Raw genomic sequence first — 19970 nt, forward strand, 5'->3', positions numbered from 1 at the left:
CAACCCTATTCATTGGCTTTGATAACATCATGAATTTATTGAGCTTTTAAGCACAAAACAAAAATGATAATTTGCTTTATTGCTCAAATCAATATTACCTGTGTGCACTTAAGAACACAGTGATATTGTTAGGCACAACTACATGTGCAGAAATATAAGCAGATAATTTATTAAGGAGTTTGAGAATATATCACACATTATAAGCAATAGTAGGTCTAGTAACTTTACACTGTGCTGCCACTCTTTCCACCACTCCAATAGCACTAGGCAATAGCACACACATTGAATCAAAAGGCTTACTTATTTAAGGTAAACAACTCACAATTAGGAAGCAAGGGGGGAGCTCGCCCTTTAAGCAATGATCTCACCTTGTCTTTCCTCATTTCTGCTCTCAGTCTCAGCCTCTTATCCAGAACAGCAGCCAGGACTGGCCAGTGCTGCTACTACTGCTGGTGTGTAAGAACAACTGGTTGTTTCTGAAACTGGTTAATGTTGGCAACCTGACGTTAGCTGGCCTGGCCCATAATTTACTTACAGCAACAAGCAGTTTAAAATACATTAGCAAGTTCACCTTTTGGAAAGAAAGCAGTCATCAGCTGCTTCCCCTCATTCTGCCTCCTTTCTTTTTCCTTCCTGTCTTTCTTTTTTTGAAAGCCCCATTTGGGCTTTTTGCGCAGCATGATCAGGCTCCAAGGCTCTAGACACGTCTATGGGCGGACTAAACCATTTGTGTGGGGGGGGGGTCATTTTCCAATGACCTTTTGTGTCCTGCCCTCCTTGTGCAAGGTGTCAATGGTCATCTTTTGGACAACTGTCAAGTCAGCAGTCTTCCCCATGATTGTGTAGCCTACATAATTAGACTGAGATACCATTTAAAGGCTTTGCAGGTGTTTTGAATTAATTATCTGATTAGAGTGTGGCACCAGGTGTCTTCAATATTGAACCTTTTCACAATATTCTAATTTTCTGAGATACTGAATTTGGGATTTTCCTTAGTTGTCAGTTATAATCATCAAAATTAAAAGAAACAAACATTTGAAATATATCTCACACATAAACACGTCTCTTTTCTATAGGAGACAAATGTAAAAAATAAAATAAAAAATTGATTGGATGGAAACAAACACTGCATCCAAATACATCTACTTCCATACCTGAGGAGAGTAGTATAGTCTAAATTCATGGTATTTATTAGGGATGTACAACATTATCGGAACGTTATCGCTACCGAAAAGGACTTAAAATGAAAACATTGTCATTTTAACCAATTTATGCACATATTCCTTGCAGATAAGATGAATAACTCACATATGCTCAGTGTGTGCTAGCGATAAGATCAAGTCAGCATCAAACTTTTGCCTGAATGGTGATTAGAATTACTGTTTTGGATTGCAGCATTTAATTAGAGAAAGTATAGTACTAGCACACACAACAGCAGCAGCAACAACAACAACAACCTCCCTGGGGTACTAATGCCTTTTATTTTTTTAAGAACTTTTATTTATTTAAGGGGGCACTGTTGGCCTACTTGTAATAAAATGAAAAGGAAAATACACAAACAACATTAAGATACTTGTATTTTTACAGCTCTTTTGCTTTAGACCATCTATTAATGTTAAATCCACAAATAAAATGTTATGGTTTCAACTCCATCTGTCTTAATCAATCAATCAATCAATCAATCAAACAGCAGAGATTGATTATAGCTATTTTCAAAGCACTCACAAAAAAATTAAATAATCTTTTGTTAATAATCTTTTGATGTTTTGTTAATGGCAGTGAAGCAGCACAACTCATGCCACAAGTCACATGACAATGACAATATTGTGGATATAGTACTTCTGAATTTCATTCATACTACACACATTCATATATACAACACACTTTAATACTCAGAGAATGTTTCTAATTATACATTATGAGATTTTGGATGCAGCAGTAGTCTGAAGCTGGAGCCTGTGTCCATCATAGACTATGGGATTTTCTGTGAAATGTGTCAACTCAAATCTGCAGACCGGCTCCGACTTTCTGCAAGTACCATCAACTCATCCAGACTCTAAATCAGGGCAGAAAACTTGGCAAAATTCATGTGGTGTATTTCAGTCTTAAAATAGCAAACAACAAAGTATCAGAAACAGGCAGACGGAGAGACAATGGACCCTCCCGCAGGCCTGTGTTCACAAGGTCAACAGACACTTTATTAATGACCTGTCCACCCTCTTATTATTCTGCAAGAATTTATCCACGAAAAAGAATTTAAAAAGAAAGTGCAGGCTTTCAAGCTCATTAAGCTGATCTTTTGGGTCTTTTTTAAGTACATTCATATGCCCACACACTGTGGTCAATTAAACACTCAGGGCTGGACGTCCTGCTCTATTTGTGTTCATTTAACACACATAGCAGCCATATTGTCAAACTCATTTCCACTGAATCAGCACCCTGAGGATTCATTATCTATTCTTTAACATCCTCGACATTAGAAAGATTAAGCCGAGCTCACCGCAGCCTGCAAAGGCCACTGGTGCAGCATGGGCTTCATACCCATAATGCATTTAGGTGAACAGCGATTACAGTGTTTACTTAGTTCAAAGAGGAGCGATATTTTAAGGGGAAAACCACTGAATGCCAGCCCGTTATATGAAAATAGAGCATAATAAGTGTGAATTCGAACTGCGCACACACACAAACACCCACACGCTCAAGCAGCCAGAACAAAACAGGCACAGTCGGTGAACTTTTGCCCCTCTTTAGCAAAAGCATTAGCCTTGAGAAAAGAGTTGTGTTCTCAATAATGAGGAGGCAAGACTTAATTTCAGATCAACCAGCCTTTAAAGGACGGAGAGATGCTACACTGTTGTCTATATGCAAGATCTTCCCCCACCACCCACATTCACTCCACTGACACAAAGTCATCTACCAGGCCCTTGGTCTAGAAAAGGCTAGAAAATGGCTATTGATTTCTGATAAACAAGTTTCAGCGTTGGGAGATCGGGACCTCTCGATTTCTTCAAGGACAAGGAGAATGGACAATAACATGCGGCCCGATCTTCTTGTCTTTACCTCAGCCCCTGAAGGCCAGTGTGACCAAAAACAAGCAGGCTGGATAATACAAGAGTGAGGGTTCTTTGTATCTCAAATGAGAATCTTTGATGAACTTGAAGAACAACTTCAAACGGGCTGAAGGAGACGAGAGGAGAGTCGAGGAGCTCCGACCACATGTTTATCAGGTTGTACTGTAGATACACAATGGAGGAGGGAAAGGCTTCTGAAGTAAATGAAACCAGACGGAGGAACGTGCATGTGTGCAGAAGCTTGTCCTCTGAAATGAGATACAGTGGTCAAATATCATTTTAGCATATCACTTTAATGTTTGTTAATTGAGAGAGGTGAATTTCATGTTAACTTTAAAAGCATGAATCGATAAATGAGCTGTCAAATGTGGATCTCACAGGAGACCACAAACAGTAAGCCTCGTCTATCAGAGTTCTTACAGAAATGGCCGATACACAGATAAAATGGAGCATGGCTGCTCTCACTGCTAGGAATGTGCAAAACTGCATATTTTCCAAATCAACAAGATGATTGGTTGCCAAAAACAGAATATATATTTAGGCTCGTTTTGGATTTACCAGCTTTATGTATGACTTGTGACTTGTTCTTGTAGTCAAAAACATCTAGACAGAGAAAGGACAGGAGAAAAAATAGAGGTCTTGAAATTAAAAAATAAAAATAAAAAAGCGTCTTACCAAAAATAAATAAATAAATAAATAAAAGTGGAACAACAATGTATTTTCAAAAATAGATAAAATAAATAAGTAAACAAACAAACAAACACAGCTACAAAAACATTTGGGTCAAATAATATTTTTTATACTTTATTTTCATGCTATAGAATATAGCAAAATTCAATATTATTCCTTACAAACTAACTGACAAACTAATAAACCTTTTAAAAGTCAATCCTCCTAAATCCCCCTAGTTAAAGCATCACAATAATGTAAATATATGTTCAGATATGAAAAATAAATTGTTTTATTTATTTTTATATTATAATAGTGCAATTAATTGATCAAGTATCTATCTATAGTGTGTGCATGTACACACACACACACACACACACACACACACAAACTGCTTTACAGAAAACACTGAGCTTTACAGAAAAAATATAACAAAAAATTGCAATCATAAAAAGTTTCATGAGAAAAAAATTAATAAAGTACAATTGTAATCCATAACCAATTTGAAATATTAATTTGAAATAAACTAACCGACTAGTCAGTCAACCATACTGACTCATCCCTACAATATATATGCATAATGATTTTGGTTATCACTCTATTAATATTTCATTTACATTATGTTGATTATTTAAAATTAATGAGGCTTGCTAGTGGCAATTCATCCACGCCTTGCAGTACCAATTGTTTCAATAAAATAATCATTACCACATGGACGAGGCAAATAGAATTCAGACAGTAACAGATTACATGTTACATAAATTATGTTGAACAGCCGTAACATGATTTATTTATGGAGATATCAACCACCCGGAAAAGAGGACAGGCTTATTGAGTGTACTAACGGACTGACAGAACAACTTGGCTGCAGCGGGCCCCCTTTCCTCGTGCCCGCCCTTTGGCAGGTCATACACTCCTGTAGCGCCTTAGCCTGGCACACCGTGACCCCTTTGTGCCCACTGCTCCAATTCCAAGAGCCAGGGAGAGCATTTAGACATGAGTAATGATGCCACTACAACTGAAGGAACAGCCGGAGAGGAGAGCACATGCTCACCTGCATAATAGAAACTGCAATGACGGCAATTTGACTCCCTTCCTAACAGAATCTGGCAAATCAGGTTGGACTGCAGATATTTCCCATTCAGCATCAATATTCCAAAGCTGAATCTTGAGAGGAGAGTAGCTGGAAGCAAAGTAAGATGAGAGGTTAAACCATTGGTCATAAGAGCAATGGAAAACGTGCCAAACACACTGTCTGGTGCACCAGGAAAGTAGACTGCATCATCTTCTGGCTGAATGAAGCGGAGATGTTCTCCTTTTAATCAATTACATCAACATATTGTGGCCAATACCAGCGCATCCGTCAGCCAACATATTAAATACCCACTCATGCACTGTATCCATGTACGCAGTCTATGAATGTATGAGCACGCTTGCCAACTGAAATGATGAAGGGAGAGAGCGGTGACAGTGATGCAGATGGAACGGTGTGATGGGAGCGTTTGCGTGACTGAGGAGAAGAGTGTGTAAACGCGGGGAGGGGTGATGTGAGAATTCGATCTGCATGCAAGCTAAATCAGCATCTGTTAGACTGCCACTGTCAACTACTGAGCCAAAGGAACCAGAAGAGAAGGCCAGCATCCAGTGGACCAAATTCTTGGGCTTTGTTTAGACGTGTATCCAACTCAAAACCATCTCTGTAGTCTAAAATACAAAAAAAACCACAATGTCTACAGCCAATATCTGATGTTTACAAACCCGATTCATCCTATGATCATGATGGACACGAGGAAAGGGAATATTTTCTGATTTCCATCATCCCCTTCCACATTGACAGCTTCTTCAGTGGTTTTATGCGAAAGTCTCCATTGTTACTTTAGCAACCGATATTGACTACACTGTCAGAACAAACTTGCAAAATGACAGTGAAAATAGCCAATTGTAAGGATAGCATTCAAAAACCAATCTAGATACAGTATGTGTCCAGTGTCAACAAAGCTGTGGAATTCTTAAAGGGTTAGTTCTATCATCACTTTCCACACCTGTATAGTTGTCTTTTTTAAATATAAAAATATCTATATATTTTTTTGGTCAATACAATGCAAGTCAATGACATAGTCATACAGGTTTGAAATTTTTATTTTGGGGTGAAATTTAGACATGTTAGATTCTGCAGGTATATATTTCAAGCCACATTAAAACTGCAGATTTTCAACTTAAAAGTTACTATTATTTTTAATATATATATATAAAATATAAATAAATATATAAATAAATAAATAATAAATAAATATAATGTTATTTATTACATAATTTAAACTATTTAACAAATCCAAATGGGGATTTATTAACACTTTAGAATAGGGAACACATTCATTTTTACCTATGTCTTTTCTCAATAAAATTACTAATTTGCTGTTTATTAACTTATTAATAGTTCATGAGGAAGTTGTTAAGATTGGGTATGGGGTTGAATTAAGGGATCTAGGATAGTGTTACCCTTATTGGAAATATTTAAATAATAATAATAATAATAATAATAATAATAATAACAATAATAATAATAATAATAATAACAATAATAAACATTTAAACTTAAATTCACCATTTATATAAAATCTATTTAAATAGTGATAATTAGCAGTGTTCAACAAAATATCCCCATACAAAAAGATTATGTGAAATACTGTACAAAGACTTCTGTTGGTTCCAGTCTCTTTTATGAACCTGAAGTATGACTTGAATGCGTGAACGACTGAATGAATAATATCTCAGACAGCAAGGACATTCTAGAGGGATGTGTCTCAACAATGCCTAAGTTGCACAAAATGTGAGCGTGTGACAGAAATAGCTTTGTCATGCTACAAAAAGGAACGTCTGAGCTGTAGTCTTGCTACTTAAAATTTAAAAAAGTTAAGAGCATCAACTTTTTCTACAATAAGAGCAAAACATGACAGCTTGATGTTAAACGTCACTGTAGTCCGTATCGTTTGTTTGCACAATGGAGGATGGTCTGCACCGTGACTCGGAATAGAATGTAGTCTCTTGTTAAAAAAAAAAGCGACAAAGCAGAAGTTTAAACCTGAAGTATATCTTGCTTCAGAAAACCTGACACGAAAGTAAAGTGCAGAGTTTCAAGTGTGTTTGTGTGTGACGTGTGTGCTGTCTGGGGCGTGAGGACAGCGCTAGCATTCTCAATGCAGAGTCAGTGAAATATAATTCTGTTTATTAAAAGCTCTCTCTTTCACACCCCCTTCTTGTGTTTTTTGAAGTCTAACAGGCATGTGTGATCCCACCTAAGCATCTAATAAACAGGGCTTGTTTCTATTCCTCCTATCTAGAGGGAAAAGAGAAAAAGGGACAGACTGGCGGTAATGAAAATGGTTTCTCTTTTGTTCTTTGACTGAGAACAGGAGCAAAAAGGTTGTAATTTAACAGCTGGGAGTGCCATGAAGACACTGGATGTAATAATGGCTTTTGCGCTCTAATTTGTGTAGGGATTTGCCTGGACGCAGTTGATCTCCATAGGCCTTAATGCTACACTGCTTTTGAACGAGAGCGAGTGAAAGAGAGGTCTGCATTAAAACAGCAGATGGAGTGAAAGTGTTTACCCTTGAGGCTAACTGGAATCACACAAGGCCAGCGGTTCCAACACCAGGACAAGTTTGTTGCAAAATTCAGTGTAAAGGTCAATAAAAGTTTGCTATGATAACTGCTCACAGTATAAGCAAAATAGAATTTCAGGCTTTAGGTGATATGCACATCATCAGCCGAGTTCTATAATAATGTGCCAAGTTCCAATGTTGCTTGGCAACCGCAAACAGCCAGCTCTCAGGCTAATGAACTATATCACTTGCTGGAAGAATGGTTTATTGTAATTATGATCCATAGGAAACATTTCTTGGTGTTTATTTCTTGATCAGTTTGATTATTCTCATTATTCTAAGTAATAAGTTTAATTGTTAAATGAATCATTTTATAATATAGCTGTGGTCCCTAGTTTATGCTGCCCAAATGCCCATAACTGACCTATTAACTCCCCATAACCATTATAAAACCACTTAAAAAGAAGTCATGAATTGAGAAATGTAACTGTCCTTGATCTTTTGACAAACAAAACATCAGTGTGATATAAAACTGTGCTATAAAACCATAAACCTGTATACTCTCTCTCTCTCTATATATATATAACATACCTGCCTACACCACACAATGAATCTCTTTGCACTGTGTAGGTTGTGATAAAAGCATCAATGTGAGTGCAGGAGTCGAGATCATATTAGATTTTCATTACCTGAAATAAAACAAACATTGGCTGAAATTAAAATAAATAAAAAGATTCTATAGGCAAGGCAAGGCAGGTTTATTTATATATCACATTTCATACACAATGGTAATTCAAAGTGCTTTGCATAAAAGAGAAGAAGAAGAAAAATCACAACTATAAAACAAGGCATTAAAAACTTTTAAAATGATTTAAAATTGATTTAAAAGGTTTAAAATGAGTTTAAAACAGGCACTGCACAATGCTCATTCAATAAATGCACAGCTAAACAGATGAGTTTGAGTCTGCATTTAAAAGTGACTAATGTTTTAGCACATCTGATCTCTTCTGGAAGCTGATTCTGACTGCGGGCAGCAAAATAACTAAAAGCAGACTCACCTTGTTTTGTTGTGAACCCTTGGTATTTCTAAATGACTCGATTCTAATGATCTGAGTGGTCTGTTAGGTTTATATCCAGTGAACATATATCTGCTATGGATTTTGGTCCTAGGCCATTGAGTGATTTATCAACGAGTGAAAGTACTTTAAATTAGTACTTTAATTATATAATATTATATAATTATTTCAGTCAGCTACTATACTGAGTGAGCGGCAACAATCCTGACGAGGAAAATGGCTTATTAGGCCAAATTTTATCACACACAGGTACATATTTCTACCAAGGTAAGGACTTTCCTTTAACTATGATCATTTCTGTCCCTTAACTTTACCCTTTAACCCAACTTTTACAGAAAGTATGATTGTTAATTGTCTTGAATAACAGCCCACATGGCAGAAAGCCGTCAAGCCCAAAGCTGTCAGCATGGACCACCGCAAGAACAGGTGTTAGCTCTCAGGTAAAAAACAAAAGCTGTTCATCCATCAGTCTCATAGTTAAATAGTGTCTTTTCCTTCCCTGTTCACCTCACTGCAGGGCATAAGAACTACACATTTATTTTAGCTCCTGAATCTGAGCCCAGTTGAACTAGCAGATAGGTGTAAAGCAGTTTGCCAATGTTTTACCAGTCTGGATATGGAGCTCAGGCTTACAGCAGAGCAGATGTGCAGCTCTAGCGCAGCTGCAGCTCTGTGATATGTATTTACCAGCATGCTTCTCTGTATAATAAAAGACAAGTGTCATTGTTTTAAGTCTTTTCATCATAAGAACAACATCCTAGTGTAGAGGAAGAGGAAGAACTTCCATTTCTATGAACGCTAAATTAAAGTACAGAGTTGAGTCAGAGACTATAAATCCGAGTTCCTAAGTGACAGTTCACTGGTGGTAACCCTCTATCACACCATCTGCTGTGCCTCCTGTGCTTATATATATGAGATTATTTCCTTAAGGAGCTTGTGGTGCCAAAAGGACTGACGCTTTTAATTGGAACTCAAATGCAGTGCAATCAAACACAAACACACCCTTACACACATACTGGTGCTTCGAAGAAAGCACAAGTTCTGCGTTCCAGAGGCTGGCAACAGTTGTTGGCAAATAATAGAGAGGTAGAGGTAATGTGGGACTCTTTAAAATCATTAAAAGGGTAGTTCCCTAAATATTCAAAGTGTCAAACAATTAACTGAAATAAACTCTGTTACAAGATACTGAAGAGCTATACTAAGAATTTTATACTTGCTGGCCCCGAATTACTAAGACCCCAAATAAAGAGAGCTAATTTGCTTGTGAAATCTACTGAGCATATTGCATGCAGACAGCTAAATATAACCACTTTTGCAAGTAAGTTATTCAAACAAAATTAGTTTTAAATTACTTATTTAATTTAATAAAATAATAAATGATAATATAAACTAACATAAAATAAAATTAAATAATGAAGCCTTATTGGTATGGCTATGTATTCTTTATTCAGAGTCTAATTCTACCAAAATAAATAAATAAATAAAGTATCGCCCACTGTAATTTAGTAATTTAAACAGTATTGGCCACAATGTTCATTCTCAAAGCCTCAGTTCTGTCAAAATAACATCAGAGTTCACAACACCACCCACATAAAAACCTCTTGTATTAACTAATATTTTGCTCACACAGTCACCATTTCAGAAATCACTTTCAGGATTGATAAATCCTGTGCTTTAAATCCAGTGCCAATAAAGCCATTTGCACGGAAAGTGTGCACGTGTGAAGGCACACCACAAATTACACATTCATTACCCCCCCTCCCCCCAAATAAATACAAAACACCCACATCAAGTGTTTAAAAGACACAATCCTCAAAAAACGACATTACAAAGTTTAATCCAAAATATTTGAAACTGTTTTCCTCAAGGGAACCATTGTCTGCTCCCAACAATATACTGCAGGTGAATTCAGGTTTTACCATCATTGTGGGTAAATTTGGTCCTTGCAGTGTAGCTAAACCTGACTCACACACACTTAAACACACTTAAACCAGTCCTAATCGCAAAGACAGCACCTGTCATATCACTGCCAATCTACAACCAGCATCTCTATTCCACGATGCCAACTTAATGGTAAGGATCTGGACACTGCTCCCACCAGAGGAAGCCAAATTGGACGTTTCACCTCACTGCATGACTACTAGAGAGCCACTCCAATAGTGAACCTATTAGCAGGACAGATATAGCTCTCCTGGGAAGACAGAACGAGAGAGCTAGAGAGAAACAGAAGGAGAGCGAAAAAAAAAAACAATAAAAAAAACAAAACAATGAATGGGTGGGATTTTCCCTGGCATACTAAGTATGAACAGTATATTTCTAGTTATCTATCTTCATTTCTGTCAACTGGTTTTGGATCACACCCACATTAACCTCAGCTATTATGTTCCTCTTATTTGCTCTTTAACACTGTATTAAAATCTCATACTCAAGACTAATGCATTTCCTACCATGGCATTTTTTTTTTACATTATGACAGGCTAACAGGAGGGCTCATTTGAGACGGATATGCAGAATAAGAGGCTACGCCAAGTCCCCTGGGTGGCGGCATTCATTATTGTATTGTATTAAAAATACAACCGTGCTGAATAAGATATTGATCAAATTGGGTGGACTGCAAGGCTGCCTGCAGAATTGCAATAACAGTGTAGAAATCTTTCATTGCAATTCATTGCAGCCTAAATAATGTTTTGATAAATTACATGCCAACAGACAAAAAATACCCCCACCCTCCACCCCCGAATTACAGATGACACTTTTTAATCTGCCGCTTTTTTCCATTTTTAACCCTCAGCGACACGGAAAGCGAAGAAGACATCTGTATTTCATCTGTCTGTGTGTGTAAACTACAAAGCAGCATTGTGTTGTCTGCCACTAAATTTGATGTTCTAGCCGATGTGCTCTGTGATTTGGCTGTTGGACAGCTGAAGCTTCTCTTTTGCTGTTTTTTTTCCCTGCCGTGCACCTGATGGGTTTGAACAATTTGCTCGGCTGGCAGAAAAAGCATAATCAATTGGGAGATTACAGATAAAAGGCTTTAAAACCAGCCGACCAAGGCACTTTATACTATAACAATTACACCTAGGCCTACCTCAGGTAGTGCCAATTAAACTGCGAAAGAGTGAGGGGGTAGAGAGACTGAGCGAGAGACAGAAGAAGAGAAATGGACAGAAAGAATTTGCAGTGGAAGTGAAACAGCAAAGTCAAGGCAAATCATTGGGTGGCAATATTGTGCTAAATATTATAAATACATTTTATAAAAAAGTAAGTGATAAAAATGCACCATTTAACTGATAGGTAGGAGCAGACAAAGTGGGACACACATAATGCATCAAAGTATAAGTAATGGTAATGAAAGGTCAAATGGCAATCTGTTTGGGGGAAAAAAAGCGGATTTAAGAGAAAAAAAATTTTTTCAGTAGCTGTAAAGCTTTCTGTCATCAATACCAAGAGTGCAGCCAGTCCCACACAAAGTCCAAGGACACCCTTTCAGTCAGTCACTCTCGACGTCACATTGGTGATGCTGACTGCATCAGCCTCAATCAAGAGGGCGCGGGACCTGCAGGCATTTTCGGTCGAAGAATTGTGCCTTCAGTTTGGGCTGGCTGATTCCAGCGCAACTCTTGAGACCCAGGCCAGGCTATGTGGCTAACGTTCCTACCACCACTTTGCTCTGTCTTGTATGCGCACTGCGACAGTACATAGACACAGCTCAGAGATTTAGGACCTTAGAACAGCTCTTTGTCTGTAACGGTGGACAGCGGAAGGGGAAGGCTGCCTCCAAGCAGAGGATGGCCCCTATGAAGTACAAGGTGTACGTCACTCCACTAGGGGTGTTGCATCATCCTGGGCACTGGCTTGTGGTGCCACACTAGCAGACATTTGTAGAGCTGCGGGCTGGACGACTCCTAACACGTTCGCTAGGTTCTTTAGCCTACATGTCGATCTAGTTTTTTCCTGTGTTCTCACCTCAAACTGGTAGTGGCACTGAGAGACCCAGTTCAGAGTCAGCTACACCTGTGGCATGTTGGTAGGGATTTTAATTCGTCTGTCATCATCGACGTGACGTCCCATTGCCACAGTTGCTGTACCACCCCTGAGCTGCCGGGTCACCGGCTCGGCTCCTAGGCGAAAGCATCAATGAATGCAGTACAACTACTGCCTCTTATACCGGTGCTGCCTCTGCCTCTTATAGCCAGATGCAAAATCCTTATGCCAATGTCCACTGGCTTGTTAGGTTACACTCAAAGTGAATTCGTCGGTCATCATCGACATGACATCTCCGTTCCCTCCTTCAGGGAACAAGGGATACATGCGTAACCGAGATGTTCTCCTTCCCCCACACTTTTTTTTTCTTCATTCCTCCATCTCACTTCTACACTCGCCTCGTTTACTGCTTTCATTCCTTTTGGTTATGCCATCAACCAGTATTCATAGCGAAGAATAGATGGGGGCAGCGAGGAGACAGAGAGAAGGAGAGCAGTATTCAGCAAAAACACACTTATGAAGAGTTTATTATGAGTTTTTGTGTATGCAGAGCCAGCTTCTCCTATAGGTGACACAGGCACTTTGCTAAAGCCTTGACATGATGGAAACAGGTCTTGTAAGGTAGACTATAATAACGGAGTAAATCATGACATTTAATGTGAAAACTCTTATCAAGCAAACTACACTGAAATAGAGCATGTGTTAACCAGACGTAAACAAGAACAATAAAGACACAAAGAGGTGTATGGTATGCAGTCATTTCTTCAATTTAATTATAATTATGATAACATTAAAAACTGAACATAGTGCAATGTCTAGATTTTAATTAAATAGTCTACATAATATTTATGCATAGTGTATAGTATACGTGCTATTAAACATACCTTTCTAACCAGGTCTAACCACTTTAAGTCACACTCACACTGGCTCTGGACAGGAGAAGAAGATGTGTGAGTGTTTGTGTGAACACATTTGTGTAAAGCAGCCGGATGAGAAATGCCTGCTGTCTAAACAATGGCTGTCACTGTAACTGTTGTCAGGAAGATGCCGTCAACATCTTTCTACATTGCTTCAACCATATGGCCCTTTGCTTTGTTTACACTACCACCATACAAACACAGTTAAAATGCATTAATTTCTAAAATAAAGAAATTCTCTGGTCAGCAGGGATTTTTTTTTTGTTTTTTACATCCTTTTCAAGCTATTCAAAACACTTGCATTAGCCATATTATTATCCATTATGGTGCATTTGCAAAATCTTGAAGGGCAGCATACTATTAGTACCAGCTTACCGTCTGACAAAAGAGCACTGGCAAAGAAAGTAAAATGTGCTGGCCTGGAAATACAGACCTTGCTGGCCTGTACATATCCTATTTTCGTGCAAAGTGCAGCGTAAACAGAAAAAAAAGAAAAAGAAACGGACCCAGTGCCATGTCTTGTTTCCACAAAGCATTGTGGGCTAGTGTGCTTTGAGTGCAAAACGTATACAGTTTGAGTTTAGGACAGGGCTGCCCTTTATACGCAGACTCTGCAAGACTTTTTTTTACTTCTTTCTGATCTTGCTCTTGCTCTCCATCTCCGAATGGATGCAGAAATGGTCAGCGCAGGTGTTATTTTCCAGCGGCCCTAGCAGCTCTGCAGGTGGACTATATGCTGGTCACGCAGACCATTATATCCAGCAAATGCGTGATACTTCCTGCGCTCCATTTTGCTAAAAATGGGAGGCAATTTAAGAATATATAACAGCATAAATTCAATAGCAAAAACACACTTTAAAGATTGCCCCTCACTGAGTCAAATGTACATAAAAAAAGAGGTCTGTCTATACAGGGACTCCCAGAGTAAGCGCCTCGTCTTTGACAAACAGCCAGACCGAACGCGTGTGAACCGAACAATAGAACCGCGAGGGGTGATTGACCAATGAGAGTCGAGAATGATTGAATGAGCCTGCTGGTAAAAATGTGCCAGCTCTGAAAGTCAGAACAGAACCGAGGGAGCAGAGGTGAGCCTTCAGTAATCACTAACAAAGATTGGGTTCTCTGTGCTAGCCAACAGACCCGAAAGTATGCTAAGTGAATTTCAGATCAAAAGATGTACATCTGCTGCTGAAGCAATGCTCCATTCAGATGGAGTCATGCGTGCTCGCGGACCAACATTGAAAAACAATAATCACATTTGAGATCTGGCGCATTCAGAGTCATGCAGAGCTGTATCCGGGAACATATTTCTCAAGTACTCACCATGGCCAGATGACAGCAGGGTATCTACAAGTGAGAGAAAACAGAGATGGTTAGAAAATGAAAACAACTTTTATACACAACTCAGATATTAGCAAATAAGCAACAGGATGCGGTTTGGAAAAACTTTGATAATATGCATAAATTGGGTTTAACATAACATATTAAGACACCACGAGAGCAGAGACAGGTTAGATTAACAATAATTGTGTTACTGTAGCCGGGTAATTGAGTCATTCGAATCATTCATTATTCATGTTCATAATCACTATTTCGTTCAATTGAATGAAATATAAGCAAGTCATTGAATTGTTTATTCAAACAATTAATTCAAAACAGATATTTGTTTAATTGATTGTAAAAAAATAATAAAAAAATAATAAAAATTAAAAACAGTGAGTCAATCTTTCATTTAAACCATTCTTTCAGACACAATAATACATTTCAATTCAATCATACATGAATCAAATTAATCTTGATTAATCCGTCTGTTTAAATATACCGATTATTTGAAAAACAAATCAAGTCACTTCCCATATAAGTAAGTCATTTTAATTGTTCTTTCAACATAATAATTCAAAAACAATGATTCATTCAGGAAGAGTATAAGTGAAACTCTGTATGAATCAAATAATCAAATATCATTTCATTATAAAAAGAAAAAAAAAAAGAATTATGCTTGGAGTTACAAAAGTTGATTCTGTTTTGGTTTTGACTGAAATCATTCCTGTTAGAAAAGCAAACTACACAATGTAACTGGCAACACTGTGTAAAAAAGTTTAACACAGTAATAGTAACGTATTAATGCCAAATCACAGCCAGTATTAGCAAATTCACATTTTCAACTAGTCAGCTCAACTAACTGCACTTCTGGTTGAACTACAGTTTTGTCTCAAAGTTCATGCATTCCTTCATCTGTAATTTTGCAATCCATGTTTCAAAACTTCTGTATGGGGGAGGGGGTGGAAATCACACATACACACACAGAAAATCCAGAGTGCTGTAGGTCTTCCAAACCATGTTCCTACATGAATAACAATTTCTCATTTATCCAGTATCTCATCCCCCACTGCTGCAAATTCAGGCAGTTCCTTTCTCCTCCCCAAGGCTTCACGCAGACTCATTGGCACACAATCTGGGCATTTTGGCAAGGATGCAGACTAGAACGCTGTGTCTGAACTCTCGCCCATGCCTAAACCTTGTAGCGCTCACCAGGAGATGACTAACAATCACGGTTACGATTTCAGACTCCCAGCACATACAGGGCAAACTAAGCCAACTGTAAAACATCAAGGAACTTGCTTCTACCCTGAAAGAAATCTTAAAAATAAATACTTCTTACAATGAACTAAGAAACTCTCCTCCGCTGATGATTCATTCGAGATGATGCAGACACGTGCTTAGGTTCAATTAAGCAGCATCTGCCTGAAGAAAATAATTATATAAAACTTTTGCAGCTTTACAAGGACCCATTCAGCCTTTTCTGTCTATACACTGTCTGTTCCCTTGAGTCACGCGCTCCTGTTATGTATTTAAATCACTCTAGCTGGATGACTATACATGCGTTCTCTCATACATCTTTGAAATGGAAAGGTCATCGCAATTTATTTCTCTCCCTGAAAATTCAGATTACTCTTGTTTCTTGTACAATAGTGTTTTCGGTTACTGCCAGTGCGCAGCAAGAAATACCCAAACTACAGCCATTGTGAATGTTTCCAATGAACCGTACAGAATCGTGCAAGTTCTTCTTTACATCTTGCCGCTTGGGTTTTGTAGAGATGTAACAGAACCGCAAGGTCTCTGAAGATCCTCTGCAACACATTACTGAACACATTCTTATAACAATACCCATCCGATATAATTAAAGTTGTACTAATGAACAAGCAAATGCAATAAAGTTTCATTTTAAGTGCAGAAGTAATGCACAATTCTGCTGGGTCTTGTTAAACCAAACAGAGGGAGACAGAATGAGAAAGAAGACGATGCAAGGAATGTATCTACCAACAAAACCCTCCCACAACAAAGACATGAATAATTCATTGTGCAAATGGCAACAAACAATATTTCGTTCCACATGGATTTCAGTATTAATTGGAGTGAGCGTAGTGAGAAGGAGAAATTTCCATGTTCCTCCATGTCTTTCTCCCTACTGGAGAGAAAGCCGGAAAGTTGGCTCCATACAAATTAATTAGCTGTCTGATTATGAAAAACAACAATGGACTTTATTGTTTTCTGCCATTTGTTTGGTTTGATTAATTATTACTAATGGGTTGCGTACGGAATAACAATGAGGTAAAACGTTCTTGATTGCTTAAATAAGCAGAAGTGCACTGCTGAGGGTTTATGGTATCATACGCAATGAATGCGAAAATAAACATCATTATGAAGAACTGTTTGCATTATATGAGCTTCACCAGAGCTGGAATACACATATATAGTTTTAATGTTTATTATCACTATATTGATAAGAGATTGGGGAGAAAAAAGCCAAATGGGCTGGATTTAAACCTGCATCTCTTACACCAGCACATCCTGTTTATTCCATTCTGGATAATGTATTTTAGCATGTTCAGCCAAAAAAAAAATAATAAAAAAAAATGTTAACTGGATACATGCCAAAGTCTGAGTGGAGAAAAACACGGCGTGTTTGCTTTAGTCAATTGCTTTTGTCTATCACTAATTATTTATGTGCAACAGGATTACGCCAGTAATATTCTTTACACAAAAATGCCATACTAAACATGTGCTCGAGTCAGTAGCAATAACCTTCAGTACTCAAGGGGGCAGTAGAAATCCCTTCAAATGGCTTTGCAAATACAGTAGATTGTTATCGTAACCATAACCTTAAACAGTATTGTTATTCAGGTAGCTAGAAACACGTCAATTAAACTAATTTGCGAAGCAAGATTCTCTTCAAATTGTTGCTCTTTAAGCAGTTGACCTTAAAGAAAAAAAAATGTCCATAGAAGAAGGCATTTTATGCTAATGCCAGAAATAGCAGCCACCTTGGCAACCCTAAAGGGACAGTGACATTATGTAATTTTTGTGTACAAAAAAGGTAAATTGTCTATTGTCAAAAGTAATATATGCAGCACATCTCACACAGAAGTCACTTTCAAACCACATTAAGAATGATTTTTACATTTTCCATCATTTTAGGAAACGTTTGAAAACACTAGTTGACAGAAGGTGCTTTGAAATGAAAACACTGTTTTAAAACGTATCTGGATAAATGCAGATATTGCCTTGGACCTATGTCCATGCGAGCTGCACCAGGGGAGGCTTTATGCTATGCTGTGGAGTAAAAGTAAAGTTTGATCTTGAGGATCTAGCTTTAGTATGGATAATGTGATGATGGAAGTGCCAACCATCATCTAAACTGAGGTCCAAAGTGACCAAAGAATATCACTTTCAATCTAATAACCAGGCTCAGTAGGTCTGGAGCCTTCAGGCATCACCTCATATCACCAGTTTGTTGGAGCAGCCACTCATAACCATGTGACACACCATAAAAGAGGCAATATCCTGTAGGTGTGACATGCTTAAATCCAGCCACGTGCAACTGTAGAGCAGATCAGGGGGATTTCACACATTCAGCGAGGTAATCGAAAACAGTCTCCACAAACATACACACACACATGGCAGAGGTAACTGAACAACAGAGGGATGCACGTACAGCACAAACAGATTGTGAGGGTAATTCAATTTCCTGCTGCAGCGCTGAGGCTCAAATGGTCTCCATCAGTGGTTCAATCAGCGGCTGGTTCTGTAATTTCCCCAGCTGGACTCTCACCTCGTCTTACGCATTGAAGGGATGTACTAGGCCAGTGCTGATACTCCAGCAAAATCCTTAAGTACAGAACTAGCACTTTAGGCGATACAGTAGAATGGTGAGATAAGATGGCACATGGCCTGTCATACCTGTTGTTGTTAAACATAATAAAATACAGCTAAAGGAATAGCACGGAAAAACACCATAGGAAAAGTGTAATACTAAACTGCTGGAGATTTGTAGCAGGAAATGGATGCACTACTGAAGCACTACTGAAGCCATATGAATACATTAATTGCTCTCCAAACACTCTACAATAAGGTTTTATATTAGTTAACATCAATTAATGCATTAACTAACAATGAGCAACATATTTGTTACAGTATTTATTCATATTTGTGCAAAAAATCGAAATACTGAGAAAATCACCTTTAAATTTGTCCAGATTAATTCTTAGCAATGCATATTAATAATCAAAATTATGTTTTGATATATTTTACGGTACAAAATGTACAAAATATCTTCATGGAATATGACCTTTACTTAATATCATAATGATTTTTGTCATAAAAGAAAATAAATATATAATTTTGACCCATACAATGTTTTTTTTTTTTTTTTTTTTTTTTTTTTGGGCTATTGCTAAAAATATACCCCAGCAACAAAAAGGTTTTGTGGTCTAGGGTCACATTTGTTGAAAAAAAAGTTTGAAATAATTTAGGTCTCTTTTACTCTACAAGGCTGCATTTATTTGATAAAAAATACACTAAAACTATATATTTTTTTTTTACAATTTTAAAAGTAATTTTTAAGTCTTTATTGTCACATGATTCTTCAGAAATCATTCTAATATGTGATTCGTTGCTCAAGAAAGATTTCTTATAAAATGTTCTTATATTTTACTTATATTCTTGCAAATATACAGTAACAACAAGACTTTTATTAAACCAGCACTCCTCTTGATCAACTGATCAATCCATGCAGCAAAAAAATCAGCCTATTGAAAAATTCAAGAAAAAAAAAATGGGAAAAGACACAGGTGAGTTTTTTTCAGGGTGGGAAAGGAGTCGTGTCAAATAAACCTTAAACCAGTGTCTTGGAAAATACAAGAAAGAGAGCTAAATTATTTCATTTATAAAAGGATTGAATAACTGCATCACAGTGCAAAAGCACAGTATTAGATACAGGAAAGGAGGGTTCAAAAAGGACTGCAAACTATGAAAGAGAGGCGAAGAGTCATTCCGGCAAGCAGATCTGCAGATGAAAATTTATCACAATGCCACATGTATGGAACCACAGGGGTATAAAGTTTCTGACAGTACAAGACTTTATCTTACGTTATAAAACTATGGTGTGCGGCTTGGAACTATGGGTTTGTGTGTGCTGGTGCAGAAGTTGCTCAGTATTGCGTTTCTTATGTAGTCCATTATTTCACCAAATGCTTTCACATTTAAAGCTAATTAGTGCTCAAGTAATACATTACAAACTGTAATAACCTGTTTTCATCTGTAAGCTGCATAGAGACTATACTATTAAAAGCCTTATGGTCAGATTCG

At 37.6% G+C, this 19970-nt stretch overlaps 1 protein-coding gene across 1 annotated transcript in view; it reads right to left on the reverse strand.

Annotated features, from left to right (window-relative positions):
* Window positions 1–19970, reverse strand: part of cdh4 (cadherin 4, type 1, R-cadherin (retinal)) — a 204740-nt gene that overhangs the window by 103686 nt on the left and 81084 nt on the right. The window contains exon 3 of the mRNA XM_026221372.1: window positions 14646–14669. Within this exon, the coding sequence (XP_026077157.1) occupies window positions 14646–14669 (24 nt within the window). The remainder of the gene's footprint in view (window positions 1–14645; window positions 14670–19970) is intronic.

Source organism: Carassius auratus, chromosome 36 (assembly GCF_003368295.1).
Source record: "Carassius auratus strain Wakin chromosome 36, ASM336829v1, whole genome shotgun sequence".
NCBI classification, from domain to species: domain Eukaryota; kingdom Metazoa; phylum Chordata; class Actinopteri; order Cypriniformes; family Cyprinidae; genus Carassius; species Carassius auratus.